The sequence below is a fragment of the Erythrolamprus reginae genome, chromosome 1 (assembly GCF_031021105.1).
Source record: "Erythrolamprus reginae isolate rEryReg1 chromosome 1, rEryReg1.hap1, whole genome shotgun sequence".
Lineage (NCBI taxonomy): Eukaryota > Metazoa > Chordata > Lepidosauria > Squamata > Dipsadidae > Erythrolamprus > Erythrolamprus reginae.
In genome coordinates, this window is record NC_091950.1 from 246,292,293 (window position 1) to 246,315,554 (window position 23,262).

Below are 23,262 nucleotides of genomic sequence, written 5' to 3' on the forward strand. Positions count from 1 at the left end.
GTTTCTGGCCTTTCCTCAGGCTATTGTTCTGTAGCAAGAATGTGTGTTACAATTTTAGAGTTAAGTGACATTTTCAAAAGTGTTTGAAGTACAATGAGGCCTCAGTTGCTTTGGGGGAATTCATAAAATTAGCATTCTCTTCTTCAAACAAAACTTCGGTCTCACAATCAGGTGTCAGTGAAGTCTGAACCTGATTTGAATTATATAGCATAGGCTATTAATTTATGTTTGAGACTGTCTTTGGAGCTCCCAAAGCCTAATATTCTTTTAAGTCTCAAATCAGTTACTTAAATTTTGAACAAAAAATACTTGATCTCATTAAGGTTCATTAAATATTCAGCTATTCTTAATGTTTCATCTTTCACCAATGTTATAAGTCATAGTTTTGAACAAATGTGAATTATTTTTCTTGGTGCCATAGCTGGTATACTGTGGTCTTTTTTCCTGGAATCAAAAGCAGTTAAGATGTATGCACCCTGCAATTTAAATACGAATGCTTGAAAATAAGTATATTTACTGGCAAAATCTGGTGCTTATTGGAGGGGACGGGATTCAATTTCTTACCAGAAAATTAATTATCCAATTTTTGAGGTTACATAGGGAAATCCATGCAAGATCTTAAATTGTTTTTAGATCAACATGATGCATACATTTTAAAACTGCATCTGCATGAAGGATTTTATGACTAAAACTGCTTGTTTTTCTACAGACTTGTTTGGTGTTTCTCAGCTTGAAGAAGATCTACGATCATTATTGATCCCTTTCTTGGCGTAAAATTATTGAAGTGACGTTTTGCCTAGCTTTCTAGAGTCAGCTTTCTTTTCAGACATCTCTAAATTTTGACTCATAATAGACAAGCTTATAGTTCAGCAATGTCCAAGTCATTCCACCAGGCATCTCTAAATAGGGATTCCCAAGGTCATGGACGTGACCTCTCTGCAGGAATAGGCCTTCTTGCTGCTGCTACCCAATCTTTAAATGTGCCAGCATCTCTTGGAAGGATGAACCAGGGTACTGCACGCCTTGCTAGCTTAATGAATCTTGGAATGAGTTCTTCATTGAATCAACAAGGATCTCATAGTGCACTGTCTTCTGCTAGTGCATCTTCCCATGCATTACAGTCTATATTTAACATTGGAAGTAGAGGCCCACTCTCTCTTCCTTCTCAGCACCGTGGAGATACAGAGCAGGCCACTAATATTCTGGCCAGCCTTGGCCTGTCTACTAGAGACTTAGATGAACTGAGTCGTTATCCTGAGGACAAGATCACTCCTGAAAACTTGCCTCAAATACTTCTGCAACTTAAAAGAAGGAGAGCTGAAGAAGGTTCTTCACTGAGTTATGGTAGAGATGGCAGAGCAGCTACACGGGAGCCACCATACAGAGTTCCTAGGGATGATTGGGAAGAGAAAAGGCATTTTAGAAGAGATAGCTTTGACGATGGTGGTTCTAGTCTCAACCGAGTGGTTGATTATGATCATGGAAGTCGTTCTCAAGAATCTGTATATTATGACAGAATGGATTATGAAGATGACAGATTAAGAGATGGAGAAAGGTGTAGGGATGACACTTATTATGGCGAAACTTCGCATAAATATCGTAAATTTGACAGTGAGTATGACAGACTGAGTCGTGTCCCTGAGAGATCTCTCTTTGAGAAAAAAAGAGGTGCTCCACCAGATAGCAATGTTGAAGACTTCCATGGACTCTTACCGAAGGGCTATCCCCATCTGTGCTCTATCTGTGATATACCTGTTCATTCTAATAAGGTGAGTTCAGCATCAGATGCTTGTTTTTCTTTACTTTGTAGTCCCTACTGCTTGTTTCTTTGCCTCAATTTCTGTGTTCTAAATACTTATACAAAGGTCTCAAAAGAATTTTAAGTGACAAAGCCACTTAATTTCGGGGCATCATTAGCAAATCATGAAACCAGGACTTTTAATATATTGTTTCACCTATATTGCTTAAATCCAGGCCATCTGGTCTACTTATATTTTGCATCTACACAATCTCTCTACTTGGTTTGGGGTACCTTTTCATTTTGTTTTGCAGTTATTCAGAGGGTAGATTCAACATTTCTTCCCATCTGTCTTGATTGCTAATTGGTTCTGGTTAAGATACTGTCCTTGCACATTCAGTTTTTTTCTTCTTGTCCATTTCCTGAGAAAATACTTTAATGGCGGGTCCTGGAACAAATTTGTAGGGTGATAGCATTTTTAAACCAATTCATTCTTTTTAAAATTCACTTTAAAAACTATTTTCATGCTATGGCTGAAACTTCTCATTTTTTCCTTCCTTTTCACTACCTTCTTATATACTTTAGGCTCACTTTTTATTACACATATTACATCTATCCCTTTTTTAGAAAAGTAAACAGATTACTGCTGTACATCATATCATGTTCTTACTGACAGTGTCTGTTTAGAATAGATCTTTAAAAAAATTGATCACACATCATTCTTATGTTTAGAATGTAGGTCTGAAACCAAACAGCAATTGTGGCTTATTCACATTTCCTAATTGTTTTACAAACGGGTCCTGTGTTAGTTTGGCAGTGACAAACTAAAGCTGGATATTATTACTGTTGTTACATTTTTTCTTTTCAAAGCATATTATCAGAAATCCAGGTAAGAGTGCACATTGTGTGCTTAAAATGATTTCCTATTACTAACACTTTCTTCACTGTTATCCTTCCTCTTCAAAAAAAAAAATACCTTGGTGTATGCAAAATCGTTTTCAGAACAGTGAAAAACAAAATATTGTCTGTTCATCTGAAAATTCTCCCCTTGATTCTTCTATATCTGAAACTTTTTTCTTAATACAATATCTTTGCGAAACTCTGATCACATTGTGTTTTAGTAATATAGAGGAGTCGTTACCAACCTTAATTGTACTTGTGCCAAATGTAGCTTTCTCTGTTAACGCAGACTGATCCGTTTCACACATTTTGGCCCACAGTTCAAAGCCCACTTTACTTGAACAATACTGTTTTGTGCAAGGCAAGATTTCTGATCTACACACTGCCATGCAAGCTGATGCTTTATTGGCTGTATCCCATGAAGCTGGATGTACATCATCCCAACCAAATGTGTATGCAGTCTGTTGTGACACACTTGGGATCTTACTCATTTTTGTGTGCTTTACATAGTGTTGCTAATCCTATAAGGAAGTACCATGATGGGTATGTGCATGCATAAATACCATTGGGGTCAAACTCAAAATCACCAGGTTTCTAAAAATCAGTTATATAAAACACTAGCAATAAGACAGTTCATAATAATGGTGATTATATAGTCTCTTGTACTAAAATCCTATTGTATTGCTCTAAATCAGTGGTTCTCAACCTGGGGGTCGGGACCCCTTTGGGGGTCGAACGACCGTTTCACAGGGGTCACCTAAGACCATGAGAAAAGACAAATTTCCCACGGTGTTAGGAACTAAAGCTTCTATTCTGGCGCTTTGGAACATTTTTACAATCCAACCAATCAGGCGTTTACAGCAGGGGTGTCCCTCTGACCTTCCTGCCAATCAGCTTAAAGCTCTGTTGGGAGAATTGGCGCTAGACTAATGGTTGGGGACCACCACAACACGAACTGTATTAAGGAGTCGCAACATTAGAAAGGTTGAGAACCATTGCTCTAAATAGAATCTTTTGCTTCCTTTAGTTTATTAAAATGTCACTTTACTTGGAATATTACCATATTTTTCAGAGTATAAGACACACTTTAGTTTTTGGGGAGGAAAATGGAAAAGAATCTGCTTACCAGGTATTCGTCTGGCTAGCATCTTTAGTCTGGTCAGCTTCAGCACATTATTTTATCCCCCGGTTAAGGGCTTAAAATTATTTTTTATTCTGAGAGAGTAACAATGAAAGAGATTGCAAGCCAGTAAGAGCTGGGAACATTGTTAGCACCTGGAAAGAAACAGTCTGAGCAAGTAGAGCAATGGAAATAACCCTGCAAAGACTTAGGGCTTGGAAAACATTCTTCTTTGCAGAGAGTAACAGTGAAAGAGCTTGCAAGCTGGTAAGAGCTGGGAACATTGTTAGCACCTGGTTAGGGCTGAAAGTAACTTACTCAGCAAGTTAGAGTAATGAAAAAAAAATCTGCAAAGACTTAGGGCTTGGAAAACATTCTTCACAGAGAGAAACAATGAAAGAGCCTGCAAGGTAAGAGTTGGCAGCTAGTTAGGGCTGGGGGCGGGGAACTACATTCAGAGTATAAGACGCACCCTAATTATCAGCCTATTTTAGGGAGGAAAAGGGTGTGTCTTATACACCAAAAAATACAGTAAGTATGGTTGGTGACTTGATACGTTCAACATTTTCAACTATTAATTTTTGGCTGAAGTTTAAAACTTACAGTTTTGATTAAAACAAACATCTTAATTGAAAGATATCATTACAGCTTGTAAGAAAAAGATCCACGTTAAAAGTGATTCTGTAAACAGCTAAACAAAAAGCCCTATAGAATTCACATGCAATTGAAAGAAAAAAAATCTAGTTTCCTTTTCCCCCCCTCTCAAATATTTATAGTGCAGTTTCAGATTGAAACAACTTTTGCAAGGAACATGATAAATTATTGAAAGTATTATTATACAAAAGCTATTATCCTCATGGTTGTTTACTGTAATTTGAGATTTTTATTAAGGCATATTGATATTTCCCCATTATCAAGGACAACTTTTCCTGACAATGAATTTCAAAACTAGTGGCGAGGGTTATTAAAAATACGTCATTTTTGTGTTGGTTTAATGACAGTATTTTTAAATTGTATATTTACTGTGCTTGGATACCTCTCAATCATTTATAGTCTAGCCATATCAATTTTCCCTTCTGTTTTAAGGATTCTAGATGTATACCACCTGTGCCCTATAAAAATATGATTACAAACAAGGAACTGATTAATCTGTTCAAAATTTTAGAAGTTTTGATTTTGGAAGCATCCCACCCAATGTATGTGATCTAAAAATATTAGAGCAGCCCAACAAAGATTTTATTGGAGGATAATTTCTTATTCATAATACTAGATTCCATTTTAACATAGTAATATAGTTTGACAATAAAAATTAATATTTGGTTCAATAAGTATTCATTCAGCTGCACTTAACGTATTCCTCGGAGTATAAGACTCACCTTTTTACCTCCAAAAAGAGGGTGGATGCAAGAAACTTGGATGCGTCTTATACCCCGAATGTAGCCCTACCCAGCCACCCCCAAAAAGTAATTTACCTCCTTGCAGCAAACAGCAGCAGACCCTGATTATCACAAGCCACTGATTATCTGCCTCACCACACTCAGCTGATTGAAGTTGCCATGAAAATGAAACTAAAACTGCACTGAGGCAAATTACTGCAGGGAGAGGCAAAGGCTGAAACTGGCTATTTTTTGCTGGAAGGAGGTAAGTCAGTAACTACCGTGTTTCCCCGATAGTAAGGCAGTGTCTTACTATCTTTTTACCCCCAAAAGCCCCACTGTGTCTTACTTTGGGGGTATGTCTTATATTGTCCTGGGCACCGGGGCCGGCTCGTCTTCGGGCTTTGGCCCGGGCGAGGCCTCTTCTCCTCCGGGCGGGCGGCGTTAGGCGTCCACCCACCCCCAGCCCCGTACTGCTTTACGGGCCGGACGATTGGGGGGGCGGGGCAGATGCGAGGCAAAGGAAGTGAAGGGAACTACGGGCGCCGGGAAGGCGCGGAGCCAGGTGCGAGCGTCGCCTTTGCCCGGGAAGCCCCGCTAAGCCTTCTGCGCCTGACTGGGCGAGGCGAGAGGGAAGAAGGAGAAGCGCCGTCCTTCGCCTTGCCGCGGCGCCACCGCCTCTTCCCCGCTTGGCAAAGTCAAGGACGGCGCTGGTCCCCGCTAAGCCTTCTGCGCCTGACTCGGCGAGAGGGAAGAAGGAGAAGGCCAAGTGGATGCGGAGCGCCCGGGAGGCATTTATCCGCCCGGGAGGCATTTATCCGTCCTTCGCTTTGACGGCGCTGGTCCGAAGCGAGCCGAGCGGGCGGACCAGCGCCGTCAAAGCGAAGGACGGATAAATGCCTCCCGGGCGGATAAATGCCTCCCGGGCGCTCCGCATCCACTTGCGCTTCTCCTTCTTCCCTCTCGCCTCGCCCAGTCAGGCACAGAAGGCTTAGCGGGGACCAGCGCCGTCCTTCGCTTTGCCAAGCCGGGGAAGAGGCGGTGGCGGCGAGGCGAAGGACGGCGCTGGTACGAAGCGAGCCGAGCGGAGGGGAGCGCCGTCCTTCGCCTCGCCGCCACCGCCTCTTCCCCGGCTTAGCAAAGCGAAGGACGGCGCTGGTCCCCGCTAAGCCTTCTGCGCCTGACTCGGCGAGGCGAGAGGGAAGAAGGAGAAGCGCAAGTGGATGCGGAGCGCCCGGGAGGCATTTATCCGTCCTTCGCTTTGACGGCGCTGGTCCGCCCGCTCGGCTCGCTTCGGACCAGCGCCGTCAAAGCGAAGGACGGATAAATGCCTCCCGGGCGGATAAATGCCTCCCGGGCGCTCCGCATCCACTTGGCCTTCTCCTTCTTCCCTCTCGCCGAGTCAGGCGCAGAAGGCTTAGCGGGGACCAGCGCCGTCCTTGACTTTGCCAAGCGGGGAAGAGGCGGTGGCGCCGCGGCAAGGCGAAGGACGGCGCTGGTCATCGGGCTCCTCCCCCCGGCAATACCCCCGTGTTTCCCCAAAAGTAAGACATATGTCTTACTTTCGGGGTATGGCTTATATTAGCCAACCCCCCTGAAACCCCCCATATGTCTTACAATCGGGGGGGTCTTACTATCGGGGAAACACGGTATAAATGCCTTTAGAATGTTCAAATTATTAGACTTATTTTTTAAAGACTGCTTTATTATTCTAAAAAACTTAACAAAATGAAGAAGCTTTTAAAAATAAATGCTTGATCTGAAGAGGCCAAGTGCTATTGTATCTTCTTTTAAATAGCAGAGAATACTTCCAGAAAGCCATATAAATTCTACAGATTTGCAAAGTATAATCTGAAATGCCCTGTTTTACTATTAAGTATTAGTCTTAAGTATTAGTATTAAGATAAGGCAGCTGAGTTAAACCCTGACCCAGTCATGTTTGGAGTAGATCTATTTAAATAATTGGGAGGAGTTAGTATGATTACATTTAAGAAACTTTTCTGGGATTATATACTGCCATAATGTACATTTTCCCAATTTGCTTTTTCTATGGGTTAGGCACGCATGCACAGAAATATACATCAAACAGTGTATATCATCTGTGCTGTTTGCTGTTTGGCAATTTGATAGGAGGCAGAGGCCTTTTTTCCTTGTTTTCCTGCCCCAAAACTAAGGTATGTCTTATACTCCGAAAAATAATATACAATACTGTGAGTCAGTTAAGGTAAGTATAATTCATAACAGTTACCTTAGAGCTATAAAAGTGGCTTTAAAACTAATAAAAGTATTGATTGTAGTTCAGGTTTGAAATGAGGGATCTTTGGTGCTCTCTGAGTTTGGTTGTTTTCTTGCAGGCTTTTCATTACCCAGACTAGGTAAAATCAGTTCTAGTACTAGTGCTCAAAGAGCACCAAAGATCCCTCAGGTTTTAAAACTATTGGAGTCTACTTAATTTTATTTCTGATTAGGAAAATAGGGTGGGAAAATTAATTATGTTTGCAAAATCACACACAAAAAATTATCTCCATATTTTTAGCCACATAGCAAAAGTAATTTATAGGATTTGCACAAGAATGCATTAGAAGAACAGTAAAAAAAAACCCTAAGAAAGATTTCTTCTTAGATTCCTCTGGTTTGTGAGTGAAAATTTTCATTTTAGGAAGTGCAAAAGGGAGAAGAAACTTTGAGTCTAGCTTTATTTCTGTCTACATGGATGCAGCTGTGTAGTTTTCTTGATAACAGTGAGGAGGAAGCTTGCAATTGGCAGCTTCTGACATGCTTTTTAAGCTCAGGATTTAGCCTGTAGATCTGATATATCCCATGGCTTGTCATTTGGCCAAAAAAAAAAAAAATTAAATTAAGATAAGGTTGAGAATTCTCTGGATTATAATTATGCAGTTGGTCCCAGTTCTGTGCTTATGGAAGTGCTCCGTAATTTATTTTAAAACAATAGCTTTGCAGGTGTGAGGATAACATTGAAAACTAATAGAAATAGTTATTCTGTGAAGGTAAGGTGAAATGTGACTATTTGGTTTTATTTTTTTTAAATTTTTTGCTGACATTAATTTTTGTAGCCAGTAATACGAAGAAAGATTGTAAAGTGAATTGATTTTATGTAGGTGTTAAAACAAATTTAGAAAACAAGCTGGAGCTATTTGCAGACAACAGTTAATGTTTTAAGATTCTTAATATTAAAACCAGTAATTGAACTTTAGGGATATAACTAAATCTTTGTCCTATCCTGGGTCTCTTGGCTGGGACAATGTGCACTGGCCATTATCATGAAGGACTGACTTTTAGATGACTGCTGCTTTTGGTAAATTAAGATTTAAAAAGCAGGATCAAAAAACTTGCTTTCTCTTTTTTGCCCCCCCCCCCCCCCCCCCTTATCTTGAGGTGCAAATTGTTCTATGTCATTGAGGAACAGGTTGCTGGATGTGATTAGCAAAGCTGTACATATGTGAATTTAGAATTTGGTTTAGTATTTTTTTTCTTCTACAAAACTTAGAATATTAAACTTACAAGCTATTGTATACACAGCAATGGCTTAGCAATGGGGGAAAATTCTAATGCAATAAGAAAATGTTTACCCATATCTCTAGCTACTGTATTGTCCTGAACTCCCCATCCATACTCTCACAACCAAGAGAAGTTATTACATGGCAAGCTACAGTTGATGTAGAACTAGTAATGCTTTGCTGCTATATTTTACATAATGCAGAAGTTGAATATCTTGAAATAACTTGAAATTTGAATATAAACAAAAGGTACATAAATGCATGTTTCATCTCTTGGAAACACTTGATCTTAAATTGTTTCATGATAAATTACCATGCAGTAGACAAAACTCAGAATAGATTTTTGTTTGAATGTCAGTTTCTGTACCTTTTTAATGATAGCATAAGTCTAAAGGCCAAACCTGTATATGTTTACATAATATTCCAGAAATGCTGTTCCTATTTATCACAACTTTGTACTTCTGCAGGAGTGGAATCAACATATAAATGGAGCAAGTCACAGTCGACGTTGTCAACTTCTCCTTGAAATGTAGGCATTTCAACATATTTTTTTATAATTGTAGTATTTTGCGTGAAAACAAAGCATTTAATTTAAAACTTACTATACTCTTGGATTGTATTATAATAATAGGCTTTTTAAAAAATTGTACGTAGATTCGAAAGTTGCTGCTTTTTATTTTTCATGGGGCCATTTGACCACATATTTTTGATATATTTAACTGTTTGATCCTGAACCTTTGCAAATCTGAATTGCGTGACCACAGTATTATGACTTCCACTTCCCCCTCGGTCTCCACTAATATCAATGAATCTTCATATTTTGTTTCAATCAAAAAACTGTTGATATAAATAAGACTTCTCTATTATGAAAGTGTAAATTAAAATGTATGGAAGTGTTCAATATACTTGTAGTAGAATCTGGAATTTAAAGTAATATTTATAGTTGCCATTAGAAAAAATGCATTGCATTGTTAATTAAAACTCCAGTATTTCTCCAATGTGCTGACATGAGAATACAAAGTATGGGTTAACTCGCCTTTTTCCTTTCAGAGACTGAATCCATTACACTTTTCTGCCACACCTCTTAACTGAACCCCAGTTTGATTCAGTTTTCGTCAGAGAGAGACGTAGTAAAAGTTAGTAGTAAAGGCTACTCAGAACAAAGGGATTTAACTTACTTTAGATTCTCAGAGTCAGCAGTATAAGTCATCAGCATTTGTTTTGTGGTATAATTCAGCCTTTTCCTGTGACTGAGAGACACGGCCTACCTCTTTAAGAGCAGCTGTGTAGAGCGTAAGGAAGCAACTTCGGAAGCAACACTTCTGGGGCGTGCTGCAGACACATTTAGACAAAAGTCTGGTTTTGTTTCACCTTTTTACAAAAAGTCAACTGTTGAGCACTAGACCAGGGCAATCAGCTAAGAGTTAGAAATGGCGCACTTCAAAAGAGCGCTCCACAAAGCTGCAGTGGCAAGGCAGGAAAGTCAAAGATCAGCAGTTTGGTGCTGGAGAGGCTTTTTAAAGGGACACCGCAGTCACGCAGCTTACATTTTGGCCTTTTCTGGGCGCTGGAGTGGAATTTAAAGGACACTGCTGCTTGAGTGGTGTTTGTAATTACAGGGTAATTAGTCCAGAGAAACACACACCACACATAGAAGGAAAACCAAAAGTCTTTATCAACAAAAAAGCAGAAAAAACTCCCTTTTTAAATGTCAAAGGGATTTTCTGGTACACACAAGGCACGATGCAATCCAATTTCTCACCGAGTAACTGGGAAATTGAGTCCAAAGTCCAGAAAGTCCACACACAGTCTTGAACAGGGAAACAGCAAAAACATGATATTGACGAACTATGAATCAGATAAACTTCCACAAGGCTAAACCAGCACGCTGCTCTTTTTATCTGTAGTGCTAATTACAGCAGCCCCACCCAATCACAGGTGGCCTCAATTATCTCCTGTAATAATCCTTCAGTTGTTCTCTCCTATGCATCACTCTACGCATGCGTGGATCTGTCATAAGTTCTTATTCAGAATCCAGGGATGATAAGGATGATTGATCTCCTGGGCTGTCTGCCAAACTCCCCCCTTCCCTGCTACTCACGCTTCCTTCATCAGAGGAGCCTTTGTCAGGAGATTCTATCAGGAGCAAAACAGACCTGTGGCATGTGGATGTTTCCCCCACATCCACCTCCACATTCCTTGGGGCAGGAGCTGGGCCAGAGCCAACCACAACAAGTGGCCTAGGAAACTATCCTTCAATCAGGGGACTCTAATGCATCCTGAGCCATAGTGGTTGTAGCTGACCATCTGGCATTTGAGCAGAGAGCCCTGACACAGGGCAAAGTGTCTATCAAGATAATCAGAACAATCCAGGCCTCCAGGAAGCCATCAACTAACAATACCTACGATTCTACTTGGAAGACCTTTTGTAGTTGGTGTTCCAAAGGTATTGTCGATCCCATCTCAGTAACGGAGGCCCAGATCCTGGAATTCCTTCAAGAAGGACTGGACAAATGATTATCCCCAAATAATCATACACAGACAGGTTGCAGCGTTAGCATAGGTGTTGTCATGCAGGGATCTAGATTCCCTCACGCATTACCCTTTGGTGTTAGTTTCATTAAGGGAACAACCAATTTAAATCTTCTGGTGGTGCACAGGTATCCCACTTGGGACCTATCCAAAGTTCATTACAGAGACTATGTGTGGTATTTCACATACAAGGTAGCCTTCCCCTTGGCTATTATTTCGGCCAGACAGGGTAGTACTGTGCAAGGTTTTTACCCAAGGCTAATTCCTGGTTCCATAGAGTGCAGGAAATCATATTGCCAATCCGTGAATTAGTAAACAAGAGGCACAACTCGGATGTCTGGAGAGCATTTTGCATCTTCATAAAGAGAACAGTTTCTCTGAGAAAAACGGAGTTACTGTTTGTGTCATTCCAACCTTCTACGCTAGGTAACAAGGTTATGGCACCGACGGTGGGACAGTGGATACGGACATGCTTCACTAAGACCTACAAGCTTCAAGCTCTTCCATTACTCTGGCAAGTGGCAACCCATTCTACCAAAAGTGTGGCCACAATGGTTGCATGGGCAAGACAGGCCTCTGTAGAGGAAATTTGTAAGGCAGCAACTTGGTCCTCACCATCCCCGTTTATCAGGCATTATAAGCTGGACTCATTTGCCTCGGCTGAGGCGGCCTTTGGCAGAAGGGGTCCTCGAGAAGGTACATACAAACCTGGGCACTCAAGACCAGACAGCAGCCCACCCTTAGGACAAGCCAGCTTTGGTATATCCCATACTTTGGATTCTTAAGTCAGCACATCAGAGAAAGGATGTTGGTCTTACCTGATAGACACCTTCTCAATATGTTGAGTGAGAATCCAGCTCCACCCTGGTGACAGTCTGGTCCAGAGTCCAGGAGTGGACAACAAGATCAATGGTATGTCAGGTCAAATGTCATGCCTTCTTCAAACTGGGGCTCAGTCAGGAGAGGCGTGGCAGAAATGTTTAATGGATTCAGTCTCTAAAAGGAAGATGACAGAGTTAACCTATATTTTGGATTCTGACTCAGCATATCGAAAAGGAGCATCACGTAAGACCAACACCTTTTTCAAATTACTGAGAACATTGGTGTTGGCTCTGAAACTAATGATCAATTTATGCTTATTTATACATTTAAAATCTTGGGTCTCAGATCCCAAATACAATGCATGGTATTTCTAGCCCCCAACAGTTATGTTCCAAAGAATGATTCATCTGATGCCTTTTTTTTTTAAAGATACCCTGAGTGGAACCCTGATAACGACACTGGGCATGGATTGTAAGTAAAGCTTGCTTTCTCTGATTTTAAAAAAGTCACAAGATAAATCAAAGGAGGAAAATGTTATTTTCAAGTTATCAGTTGCATTTTTCTTCATTCCCTTTTGTCCTACTTATTTTTCTGTCTTAACTGAAATCTTTTAATAGGTAATGCTTCCTTAGGATAGAACACAGTCAGTATTGGGGCATACACAAACTCATTTCTCCCAATGTCTAAAATTTGCACTAGACATTGAGTGATTTAAGTAGTTGTTTATATTTTGCGTTAAAATAATTCATGTTTTCCTAATGTGCACCTTCTTGAAATTTTTCTGATTCTCTGATTGTCACCTTAAAGACTGTAAATTATTATATTTTCATACAAATTCAAAGTGTTAAAGCTATTTGATAAGCTATTTGAAATGTGAGTCTATTTCTTACATTTCTAGTTTTAGGGACATATTGGAAGTTTCTGAGGTTCAAAAAATGTTTGATAGCATTATTATCTGACATCTGTGTTGCTACTATTCAGTCATATTAATAAATATTACCTGTAGTTATCAAACCATGGAAATAAATGGTTAGTTATGGGTTGCTGTTTGTTTTTATATATCTGACTTCTTATATACAATGGGAGGTTGTGAAAGATAATATATTTTCCAAAACAAAAAATGTTTGTGCCTTTTAGGGGGGATCCCTTTATGTTGCAGTCAACAAATCCAGCCCCAGGAATTTTGGGGCCGCCACCACCTCCATTCCCTCTGGGAGGATCACCAATTGTGCCAAGAGGTAATAAATCAGTTTCTGAAAGAACTATACAGTGGTACCTCTACCTAAGAACACTTCTACTTAACGAACTTTTCTAGATAACAACCGGGTGTTCAATATTTTTTTGCCTCTTCTCAAGAACCATTTTCCACTTACAAACCCAATCTTTTCTAGCAATTTCCTGGGAGGAAACAAGGCTGGAAAAGGCGGGGAGAAACCTCCCTGGGGCCTCTCTAGGAATCTCCTGGGAGGAAACAGGACAGGAAAAGACGGGGAGAAACCTCCCTGGGGCCTCTCTAGGAGTCTACTGGGAGGAAACAGGTCCCTGTGGTTTTCCCAATCGCACGCATTATTTGCTTTTACATTGATTCCTATGGGAAAAACTGCTTTTTCTTACAAACCTTTCTATCTAAGAACCTGGTCACGGAACGAATTAAATTCATAAGTAGAGGTACCACTGTATATAAGGATGTACCGTAATCATGTATATAAGGATGTAATTCATAAGTAGAGGTACCACTGTATATAAGGATGTAATCATGCAGTGAAATCTCAAATTATTAATAGCATAACTTTAAATTAAGAAAAGCTGAATGTCAAATAATGTTCAGTATGCATCCTAATAATATTGTTATCTGACATTTGCAATAGTACTGTTTGATTATATTACATATATATTCTATATTACTATATAGAATTGAAGCATGATTGAATAGATATTACTTTAGTTATATTTCTTTGATATGCTAAAATTTCAGATATATTTGAAGTCAAACTGTTTAAAGTGCTGTATTATCATATGCCACAAAGTCAACACTCTTTTCTAATTAACTATATTTTTCTCTTACATACATTGATAGCTGGAAATGGAACCATGCAAGGACCTAGACACATGCAGAAAGGCAGAGTGGTTAGTATTCAATTATCTGTAAAATTAATGTATATTTCCATTTAACTTGTTTATTCAACAATTACTTTTACTTGAAATGAGTATCTGCTTTCTATGAAAGAGGTTATCCACTATCTGGATTATATATACCTGTTCAAACCATATGTTTACAAATTTATCACATAAAACTACAGATCGTCCTAAATTTAAAATCACAATCTGGACCAGTATTTGATCACTTAGTATTAAGAGAGTCATCACATGACTGGATCCAATTTTGCGATCATTTTATTGCAGTCACTAAGAGAATCACATTAAAGAAATTATTTTCCATTGATTTTGCTTGATGGAAGCCAGCTGGTAAGATCACAAATCACAATTATATGCCTGCAGAGTCCTTCAGTTACAATAAATGTGAGCTGGTTGCCAAGCATCTAAATTGTCACATCTCTGCAGGGACACTGATGGTCATAAGTACAAGAACCGGTCATAACTTTGAGTCTTACTAATGGCTGTAAAGTCAAGGGCTACCAATATCATGTTTGATGGAAGGCTGTTCATCATGTGAAAACCCAGCCTAATTTGCCTAGATAACTGCCCTAATTGCATGTAGATCTGCTTTTGTGGGCAAGGTGAATCTTCCTGTGTCTCTCCATAATACTGTGCCCATATACGGGTAATTACTAATGAGTGCATTTGCAAAGCTGGTTTATTGGAATATACCAGTACTTGCAAACTGAGTGAGTATCACCTGTGAGTGATGTACATTTCAATTTAAGGCAGGATGTAATTGTGTATTTTTGTTCCATTGCTTTATTGACTTGCTTGTTACGACTTTGCTTAAAACTTACTTCTGAGGTAAGATTAGAAAGTTCATTTCTGTGTTCATTTTACTGAATGTGTTGGTTCTTACTGCTGTGCTCTTTTGGCAATTAACAGGAGACAAGTAGAGTTGTGCATATCATGGACTTTCAGAGAGGGAAAAACCTGAGATATCAGTTACTACAGCTTGTTAAACCATTTGGAATAATCACAAATCATCTCATACTGAACAAAATTAACGAAGTAAGTATTAGTCCTTTTATATGATAGACTATTTTAACATCAACCCTTTTTATTGGCCATCAGTTCCTTAAGCAGTATATAAATTAATTGAAATACAGGGTTTGACAGGAACAAATGTAACTAAGAAGGAAGCATATATTGAGAAAGGCAGGTCTGAAGGATGTTAGATGTCATTTAAAAAAAATGTTTACATACTTGAAAGAAAATATTTCCCTAAAAGACCAAGACTTTCAATGTAGCAATATTGATACAGTTCTTTTCTTGATTTTTATTCTTGCTCATCTTTTTTGAGAAAAAAATCCCATAAATTATCTTTGTTTTATTTTAGGCATTTATTGAAATGGCTACAACTGAAGATGCACAAGCTGCAGTGGAATATTATTCAACAGCACCAGCCCTAGTTTTTGGGAAACCTGTAAGAGTCCATTTATCACAAAAATATAAAAGAATAAAGGTAAACCTTGATTTCATTTCTAATGTTTAATCTTTTTATTTTATTATCTCTCTTCTGATGGTTAAGACTCAACATTCAATATCATTTATTGATGTTCTTAATTCTTCAGGAACCAGAAGGAAAGTCTGATCAGAAATTTGAGCCCCCAAAGCAACAGCTTGGTCGCGTGATCCATCTCAGTAATTTGCCTCATTCAGGCTATTCTGACAATGCTGTACTTAAATTAGCTGAGCCCTATGGAAAAATAAAGAATTATATATTGATGAGAATGAAGAGTCAGGTAATTCTTATTGTATTTCAGTAAAATATGTAGAATTAGAAAAATATTGTATGTAGTGATTGAGCATCTTTTGTCATCTTTTTGTTGTAATTTAGGAAAATAGTTTTTAGCAGCATTTCATACCTAACACTCATGAAAATCTAACCTGTCCACCAGAGTTAATTATGTATCCATCTGCTTTATATTTGCTACAAGGTATTCTAATTAATTTATGATAAGAAGTCACCCAGCTTTCTCCCCTCAAAAAAAATCAGACAATTAAAAAAAGGAATCAAACTCTTGCATATTTTTTCTATAGGCTTTTATAGAAATGGAGACCAGAGAAGATGCTGTTGCTATGATGGAGCACTGTTCCAACAAAGCCCTTTGGTTCCAGGGAAGATGTGTGAAAGTTGATTTATCTGAAAAATACAAGAGATTAATATTACGAGTAAGTACTTGAGTTAGCATAAGTTTGAGTTCTTAAGTTGAGTTCCATAAATAATACAAAGAGTTTGATGTAGTGGTGAAATCCAATTTTTTTTACTATCGGTTCTGTGGGCGTGGTGTGGTTAGTGGGCATGGCAGGGGAAGGATACTGCAAAATCTCCATTTCCATCCTACTTGAGGGTCAACCAAAGGCGTTATTTGCCAGTTCTCCAAACTACTCAGAATTTCCACTACTGGTTCTCCAGAATGTGCTGGATTTCATGCCTGGTTTAATGTACTTAGCTGTTTAATGTGCATAGTGAAATAGGAATATGATTGGTTATTACTAATATTTGAAGTTGAATGAGAGATTTATGTTGAGGTTTGGAAACATAAGAGCAGGAATTTTCCTCCCATTCCACTTTCTAAATCTTGACAAGAGACTACAGTGATCCCCCGATTATCGCGAGGGTTCCGTTCGAAGACCCCTCGCGATAATCGATATTTCGGGATGTAGTGGTGCGGAAGTAAAAACACTATCTGCGCATGCGCGGCCCTTTTTCCATGGCCGCACATGCGCAGATGGTGGAGTTTGCGTGTGGGCGGCGGGGAAGACCCAGGGAAGGTTCCTTCGGCCGCCCAACAGCTGATCTGCTCCGCAGCGAGGAGCCGAAGATGGGGTTTCCCCGTTGCCCAGGCAACGGGGAAACCCCATCTTCGGGTCCTCGCTGCTGCCGCGCTGCGGAGCAGATCAGCTGTTGGGCGGCCGAAGGAACCTTCCCTGGGTCTTCCCGCCGCCCAGGCAAAGGGGAAACCCCAAGATCGCTTGCCCGTTCGCCCGCCCAGTTGCTCGCTTGCCGCTCGCTTGCAGCGCGGCAGCAGCGAGGAGCCGAAGATGGGGTTTCCCCGTTGCCCAGGCAAAGGGGAAACCCCAAGATCGCTTGCCTGTTTGCCCGGCTGCTCACTTGCCGCTCGCTTGCAGCGCGGCAGCAGCGAGGAGCCGAAGATGGGGTTTCCCCGTTGCCCAGGCAACGGGGAAACCCCATCTTCGGCTCCTCGCTGCTACCGCGCTGCCGAGCAGATCAGCTGGTGGGCGGCCGAAGGAACCTTCCCTGGGTGCCGCCCGCCGCTCGAGAGCAAGAGGGGGAGAGATAGAGAAAGAGAGAGAAGGAAAGAAAGAGATGAGAGAGGGAGGAAGAGAGTGAGAGAGGAAGAAGCAAGATAGAGAAAGAGAGAGAGAAAGAAAGATGAGAAAGGAAGGGAGTGACGTCATCGGGTGGAAAAATCGCGATATAGCGTTTCGCAATGATCGAGATCGCAAAACTCGGGGGATCACTGTAATCCCTTAAAAGCCTGTGTTATTACACTGCAGATCCTGATTAGGCGGCTGTAATAATTATAACAAGATTAATTAAAAATTGCTGGTGTAATATATTGTAATATCTGAGTTTTCTGTGTACCCTGGAGCATAGTTGTACTAAAGCAATCCCTAAAGTTTTGTTTCTATGTCTGAATTTGAAATATTGTTTCAGATTCCCAACAAAGGAATGGAAATGTTGAAGAAAGATAAACCAAGGTAAAATCCTTTAGTTAATTAATTTGCTTAAAAATACAAAATGTAATAGATAATACATACCCTGATGCCATAGATAAAATGTTATTTTCCTTACAATATAGAAAAAGAGGACTTTCTCCGGATAGCAAAGACTCTGAAGGTGAAAAGAAATGTAAGACTGACGATAGCGAGAAAGATGAAGGCAACAATACTGAAGGCAAAGATGATGAGAGAGAGGAGTCAGAGAACTTAGATGCAAAAGATGGTGGACAAGGAGATCAAGAGGAATCAAATATACTCCTTGAATCTGAAGATGAATTGCTAGTAGATGATGAGGAAGCAGCAGCATTACTGGAGAGTGGCAGCTCAGCAGCGGATGAAACAGATGTTGCTAACTTGGCTGACACAACTGCTGAAGAAAAGGAAGCAGGTGAAGATGATGCCGCTGCAAAACCTGAAGACAATACCGCAGCTACTTCAACTGGGAAAAAACTCAAAAAGGTAACATTACTAAAAGAAAAAAAATAGGGTCTTTTAGCCAAGAATAGTTTTCTTATTGTGTTTTTTGCAAGTCCGAGTTTGGGAAATAGAAGTTTTGAATTGTATGCGTACCGACAATTTGTTTCCATGGTAATTGGCTGTAAATTTTCATTGGATGTTGTCGTTATTGCATGACAGAATAAACTAAGTTCCAAGAAAGGAAAAATATTTGTAGCTAAGGTTTGAAAGGAGGGGTCCTTGGTGCTCTCTGAGGTTGATTTTTTTCTTGCAGATATTTCATTACCTAAACTAGGTAACATCAGTGCTAGTAAGGAGTGGGGTTTGATGTCATTTTATATTCTAGTTGCTTCCCCTGAACATAAAGTAGTTCAGTAAATATGGAACATATAGAATTTGAGTATCCTACCTAGTTACGTTATTCTAGCAAACAAGCAGCATCTGAAAAAGAGGTAAACTGATATAATGGTTTTGCAAAACGGTTGTTTTTAGAACTTAGCATAAGTCAAAACAAAATTCTTTTGAGACAATTATAAACTTTGAATGCTTTCTTCATGAGAGTAAAAAATTTTAAAAATGGAAATTTCATGCCAAAAAAGGATTGACCCCAAAATATTTTCCATTCTGGTATGCATGAGTTATCAATTTCTTTCTGAGTGCAGTTTTAAATCCTTGTACAGGTAGTCCTCAAAGGACCATAATTGAGCACAAAATTTATGTTGCTAAGTGAAACATTTGTTAAATGAGTTTTGCCCCGCTTTATGACTTTCCTTGCTATGGTTGTTAAGTGAATCATTGCAGTTTAATTAATAACATTCCCACTGATATTTGCTTGTCAGGTGATCACAAAAGGTGTTCACATGATCTGGGGACACTGCAACTAATAAATATGAACCAGTTGTCTAGCATCTAAATATTAGTCATGTGACCATGAGGATGTTGCAATAGTCATAAGTATGAAAAATGGTCATATATGTCACTGTTTTCATGATGTAACTTTGAACGGTCAATAAACGTACAGTTGTAAGTCAAGGATTGACATGTTCAACTGCTTTTACAATTTGATATCTAAATTTTTTAAAGAACTACAGTATCTCCTTCAATCAATGTAAGTCTAAATGATTAGAAAAACTAATTAAATATCACTTTCTGAAATAATTTTGGAGGTGTGCATGGTGAAGCGAGAAGGTGATGTTTTCTATGAAAGTCATAGTATGGATGGAGATTAGACTGTTTTTCCCTCGTTGATGTTTTTTCCGGAAAATATTTAAAACTAAATTGTTTCAGAGGGCCTTTTACATATGATGCCATTTTGTTTTCCTTTTACTTTTTGGGTGGTTTTGCTTTTCTCCAATGCACTTGCAAGGAGAGTCCAGGATGGGTTATTCTCAGCCTGATTGGCTGGGACTGAGTTTAATTTAAATATTTAATATTAGCCAGGCACCGCCCCCTTAGCCCTCCAGTCTAAAAAACTCAGTCGCAGTAATGGGACTTTGAGTTTATTGCTCCTGTTAAACACGGTTTAATAGGGTATAATTTGAGTTTTAATAAATGTTATATATGTTTATATTGTGCTTTTAACTTTTTTCTTCTTTTTCTTTTATTTTTCAGGCATCAAGGGGCGGCTTCTCGTTGGCAGCGAGGGTTAATTCCCCCAGTGGGACTAACCCCCTAGGCTGCAGCTCCTCTCCTGACTAGCCCACAAGCCTGGAGGCTCAGGGAGGGCTTTGAGAGGAGCGCCCGGGTTGCCTGTCTCCGCGACAGCGCCCGGTGGATAGGCGGTCGGCTGACGCCATGGGGGGCCTGCTCCCCATGACGGATATGCCGCTTGAAGACAGAAGGAAGCCTCGCGCCCCGACGGAGCCCCCTCCCTTCCCCCCCCGGCGCGCTGAGCACCAAGCCAGTGGAAGGATCAGTTACGTACCGGCTACGAGCGTCGCCATCTTGGGGGGGGATAAAGGCGGGAACGGAGAAGAGTTCCCGCCTGAATAAAGCGGCCATTCCTTTGCCTGCTCCGTCATGACCGCAGGGGCGGTTGCCATGACAACGACAGGCCAGTAACAGGCACGGGCGGAGGTAGAATCCCCGCCCACCTCCTGTTTACTCCTTTTGTGGTCGGACCGTTGCCCTCCATAAGGCCAAGGTAGCTGTCACTCCGGATCGAAGGTTGCCATGGCAACGTTTGAGTGACATTCCGGCAAACCAATAGGAGAGCGCGAAGGCCGGAAAGGCCGAGGAAGGGCTTCTCCTTGTATTTTTGGTTTGCCGGGAGCTACGCAGCCGCATTAGAGCCTCAGAAATCCAACTTCGTCATTGTATTAATACAACGAGAGAGATTTCTTGCTCACCCTCCGAGTATTCTTCCTGGCTGACCGTGAGTTATCTCAGTTTCCTGTCATGGCTGAAACACCATCTCACGCAGGGGAGGAGGCCAACGCCATTGCTAGGCCCAGTACCCCTAAGGAAAAAAGCCAAAAATCCAAATCTTCTCAGAGTTCTTCACTCAGAGAGGCTGAGAAGCGAATAAGGGCCCTGGAAAGGCAATTGGAAGCCTCTCAAAAACAGGCTTTCCTACCTGCTAAAGGATTTGCTTCCACACCCACGCCAGCCTCCCCCGCGATCCCAACAGGGGTAGCAGGCTCGGCCTTGGAGCAGGACTGGTCCCCTGAAAGGCCCATACTGCCTTCTCCTGCAGAAGGGTTTCCTTGGGGCAGACAAGCGACCATATGGCCTGGCAACCTGGGTCCTCAATCTTACGTTCCTTTTCAACCTGCCCCAGCACCATCCTCCACCTTTACACCAACAGCTGCAGGACTGCGCAACGCCCAGGACTCCTGGCAGAGCATGCCACAGGCCCTACAGGATTTAATCTCCAATGTATTCTCCCAAGGAGTTGAGACAGGGGCTCTGCAGCAGCAAAATGTGATGGGTCACCCCCCACAAAAACACAGGAGTCCCTGGACTGCTCCAGCCTCACATTCCATGTCTGAATCTATGGAAGAGGAGGACTCTGTTAGGGATGACTACAGTGACCACGAGGATGACCTTTCAGGGGATGAACACCCTCCAGAACCACCTGTCTTCGCAGGTCTCTTTAAGTCATCATTATTCCGGCTCTTACTCAATAAGGCCAAACTTACCATTGAGCAGGCAGGAGAGAGCAGCCAGCCGGATGATCCCAACTCATCCCAGCCCAAGGCGGGCCTCTTCGTACTGCCAAAGCAAGAAACAGTGGACATACCCTCTTCCCATCTGTTCTTGGAGACTGTGCGGAGACCCTGGGAAAATCCAGCAGCGGCTCAGGGCCCATCCAACCTGGACCGCAAATTTTATACATTTGACCAGCAAATGGAGGACCTGTTAACGTTCCCAGCAGTGGACAAACCGGTTACCAGCCTAGTCTCCAATGCCCTGGTCCCCTCGGAGTCCCAAGAGGGGCTTAGGGCTGAGGACAAGAGGGCCGAAAATGTCGTGCGTAAAACCCACCAGATGGCGGCCTGGGCCATTCGGGCCTCATCTGCGGCCTCATTTTTTAACAGGGCAACCCTCCTGTGGATCAAGGACCTCCAATCACGGGTGGATCCTGAAGACGGCCGCCTTCGACAGGACCTGAACAAAATTTTAGCCGCCACCGAATTCTCGGCAGATGCGACGGTCAATGCGGCCAAGTTCGCGGCCAGGGCCATGGCTTCAGCAGTGTCCTCCCGTCGGCTCATATGGCTACGCAGCTGGCAGGCGGACGTTAAGTCCAAATGGAGCTTGGCCTCAGCTCCATTTAAGGCCGGGAAATTATTTGGGGAAGTCCTTGACGACGTTTTGGTCGAGGACAAGGATAAAAAGAAAGTCATGCCGAAGTCCAAAAAGACGGAAAGAAGGTTCACTCCTTACCAAAGGCGCCAGCCCTTTCGGTCAGAGCCCTCCTCGAGCTCTACCCCGGCATCGAGGCCTTACTTCCAGGGCTCTTTCAACCAGGGGTCATTCCGATCGGATCGGTCAGCTACTAGCGACCGCGGCAGATCCTATCAGGGACGCCGACCCTTCAGAGGGGCTGGGAGGGGATTTAGGAAAAACAAATGACTCCTTCATCTCCGTTCCACTGGGGGGCAGGCTCATCCACTTCGCAGCACAATGGGCCCTGCTATCTTCAGACACTTGGGCGGCAACTACTGTGGCAGAGGGCCTGAGGCTCGAATTCCTTCAACTTCCCCCTCACCGCTTCGTCACATGCCCCATCCCGTTGGATATCCAAAGGAGGGGCCTCCTTTACAAAGAGGTCTCCCATCTACTGGAAATAGGGGCCATAGAGGAGGTGCCCTTGGAAGAGCAGGGGAAGGGGTTTTACTCCCCAGTTTTCCTCGTTCCCAAGACTTCTGGGGGGGTCAGACTAATTCTGAACCTGCGTCAGTTAAACATTTATATAAAGTACAGACGTTTCAAAATGTACTCACTGCGGACTATTCTCGCATCTATCAGGCACAAGGACTTCTTGACGTCAATAGATCTCAAAGAGGCCTACTTACACGTCCCTATTTTTCCACCGCACAGGCGGTTCCTCCGGTTCTGCCTAGCAGGGACCCACTTCCAATACAAGTCAATGCCCTTTGGACTTTCGTCCGCCCCAAGGACCTTTACGAAGCTTTTAGACGTTCTCACAGCTTCCCTGAGACAGCAGTCGGTGCGCCTCATGGCGTACCTAGACGACATTGTGATACTGGCCAAGACAAACGACCAGGCGCTTCGGGATCTACACTTGACCATCACTACGCTCGAACACCATGGCTTCACAGTGAACTGGGCCAAGAGCCACCTGACACCAACAAGGAGGCTGGCTCATTTGGGGACTACCATCGATACCACCCAGGGCATGGTGTTTCTTTCCCCAGGGAGGAG

General features: G+C 41.7%; 1 protein-coding gene across 7 annotated transcripts in view; it reads left to right on the forward strand.

The window, feature by feature from the left end:
* Nucleotides 1–23,262, forward strand: part of MATR3 (matrin 3) — a 41,971-nt gene that overhangs the window by 12,709 nt on the left and 6,000 nt on the right. For 5 of the 7 annotated variants that reach the window (XM_070732703.1, XM_070732704.1, XM_070732705.1 and 2 more), the window contains 11 exons: nucleotides 710–1,769; nucleotides 9,120–9,181; nucleotides 12,436–12,477; nucleotides 13,144–13,244; nucleotides 14,084–14,133; nucleotides 15,052–15,177; nucleotides 15,506–15,631; nucleotides 15,741–15,911; nucleotides 16,210–16,341; nucleotides 17,852–17,895; nucleotides 17,997–18,375. In XM_070732703.1, the coding sequence (XP_070588804.1) occupies nucleotides 873–1,769; nucleotides 9,120–9,181; nucleotides 12,436–12,477; nucleotides 13,144–13,244; nucleotides 14,084–14,133; nucleotides 15,052–15,177; nucleotides 15,506–15,631; nucleotides 15,741–15,911; nucleotides 16,210–16,341; nucleotides 17,852–17,895; nucleotides 17,997–18,375 (2,130 nt within the window). In that variant the 5' untranslated portion in view covers nucleotides 710–872. The remainder of the gene's footprint in view (nucleotides 1–709; nucleotides 1,770–9,119; nucleotides 9,182–12,435; nucleotides 12,478–13,143; nucleotides 13,245–14,083; nucleotides 14,134–15,051; nucleotides 15,178–15,505; nucleotides 15,632–15,740; nucleotides 15,912–16,209; nucleotides 16,342–17,851; nucleotides 17,896–17,996; nucleotides 18,376–23,262) is intronic. The other 2 variants (XM_070732709.1, XM_070732708.1) reach the window with 1 other exon arrangement.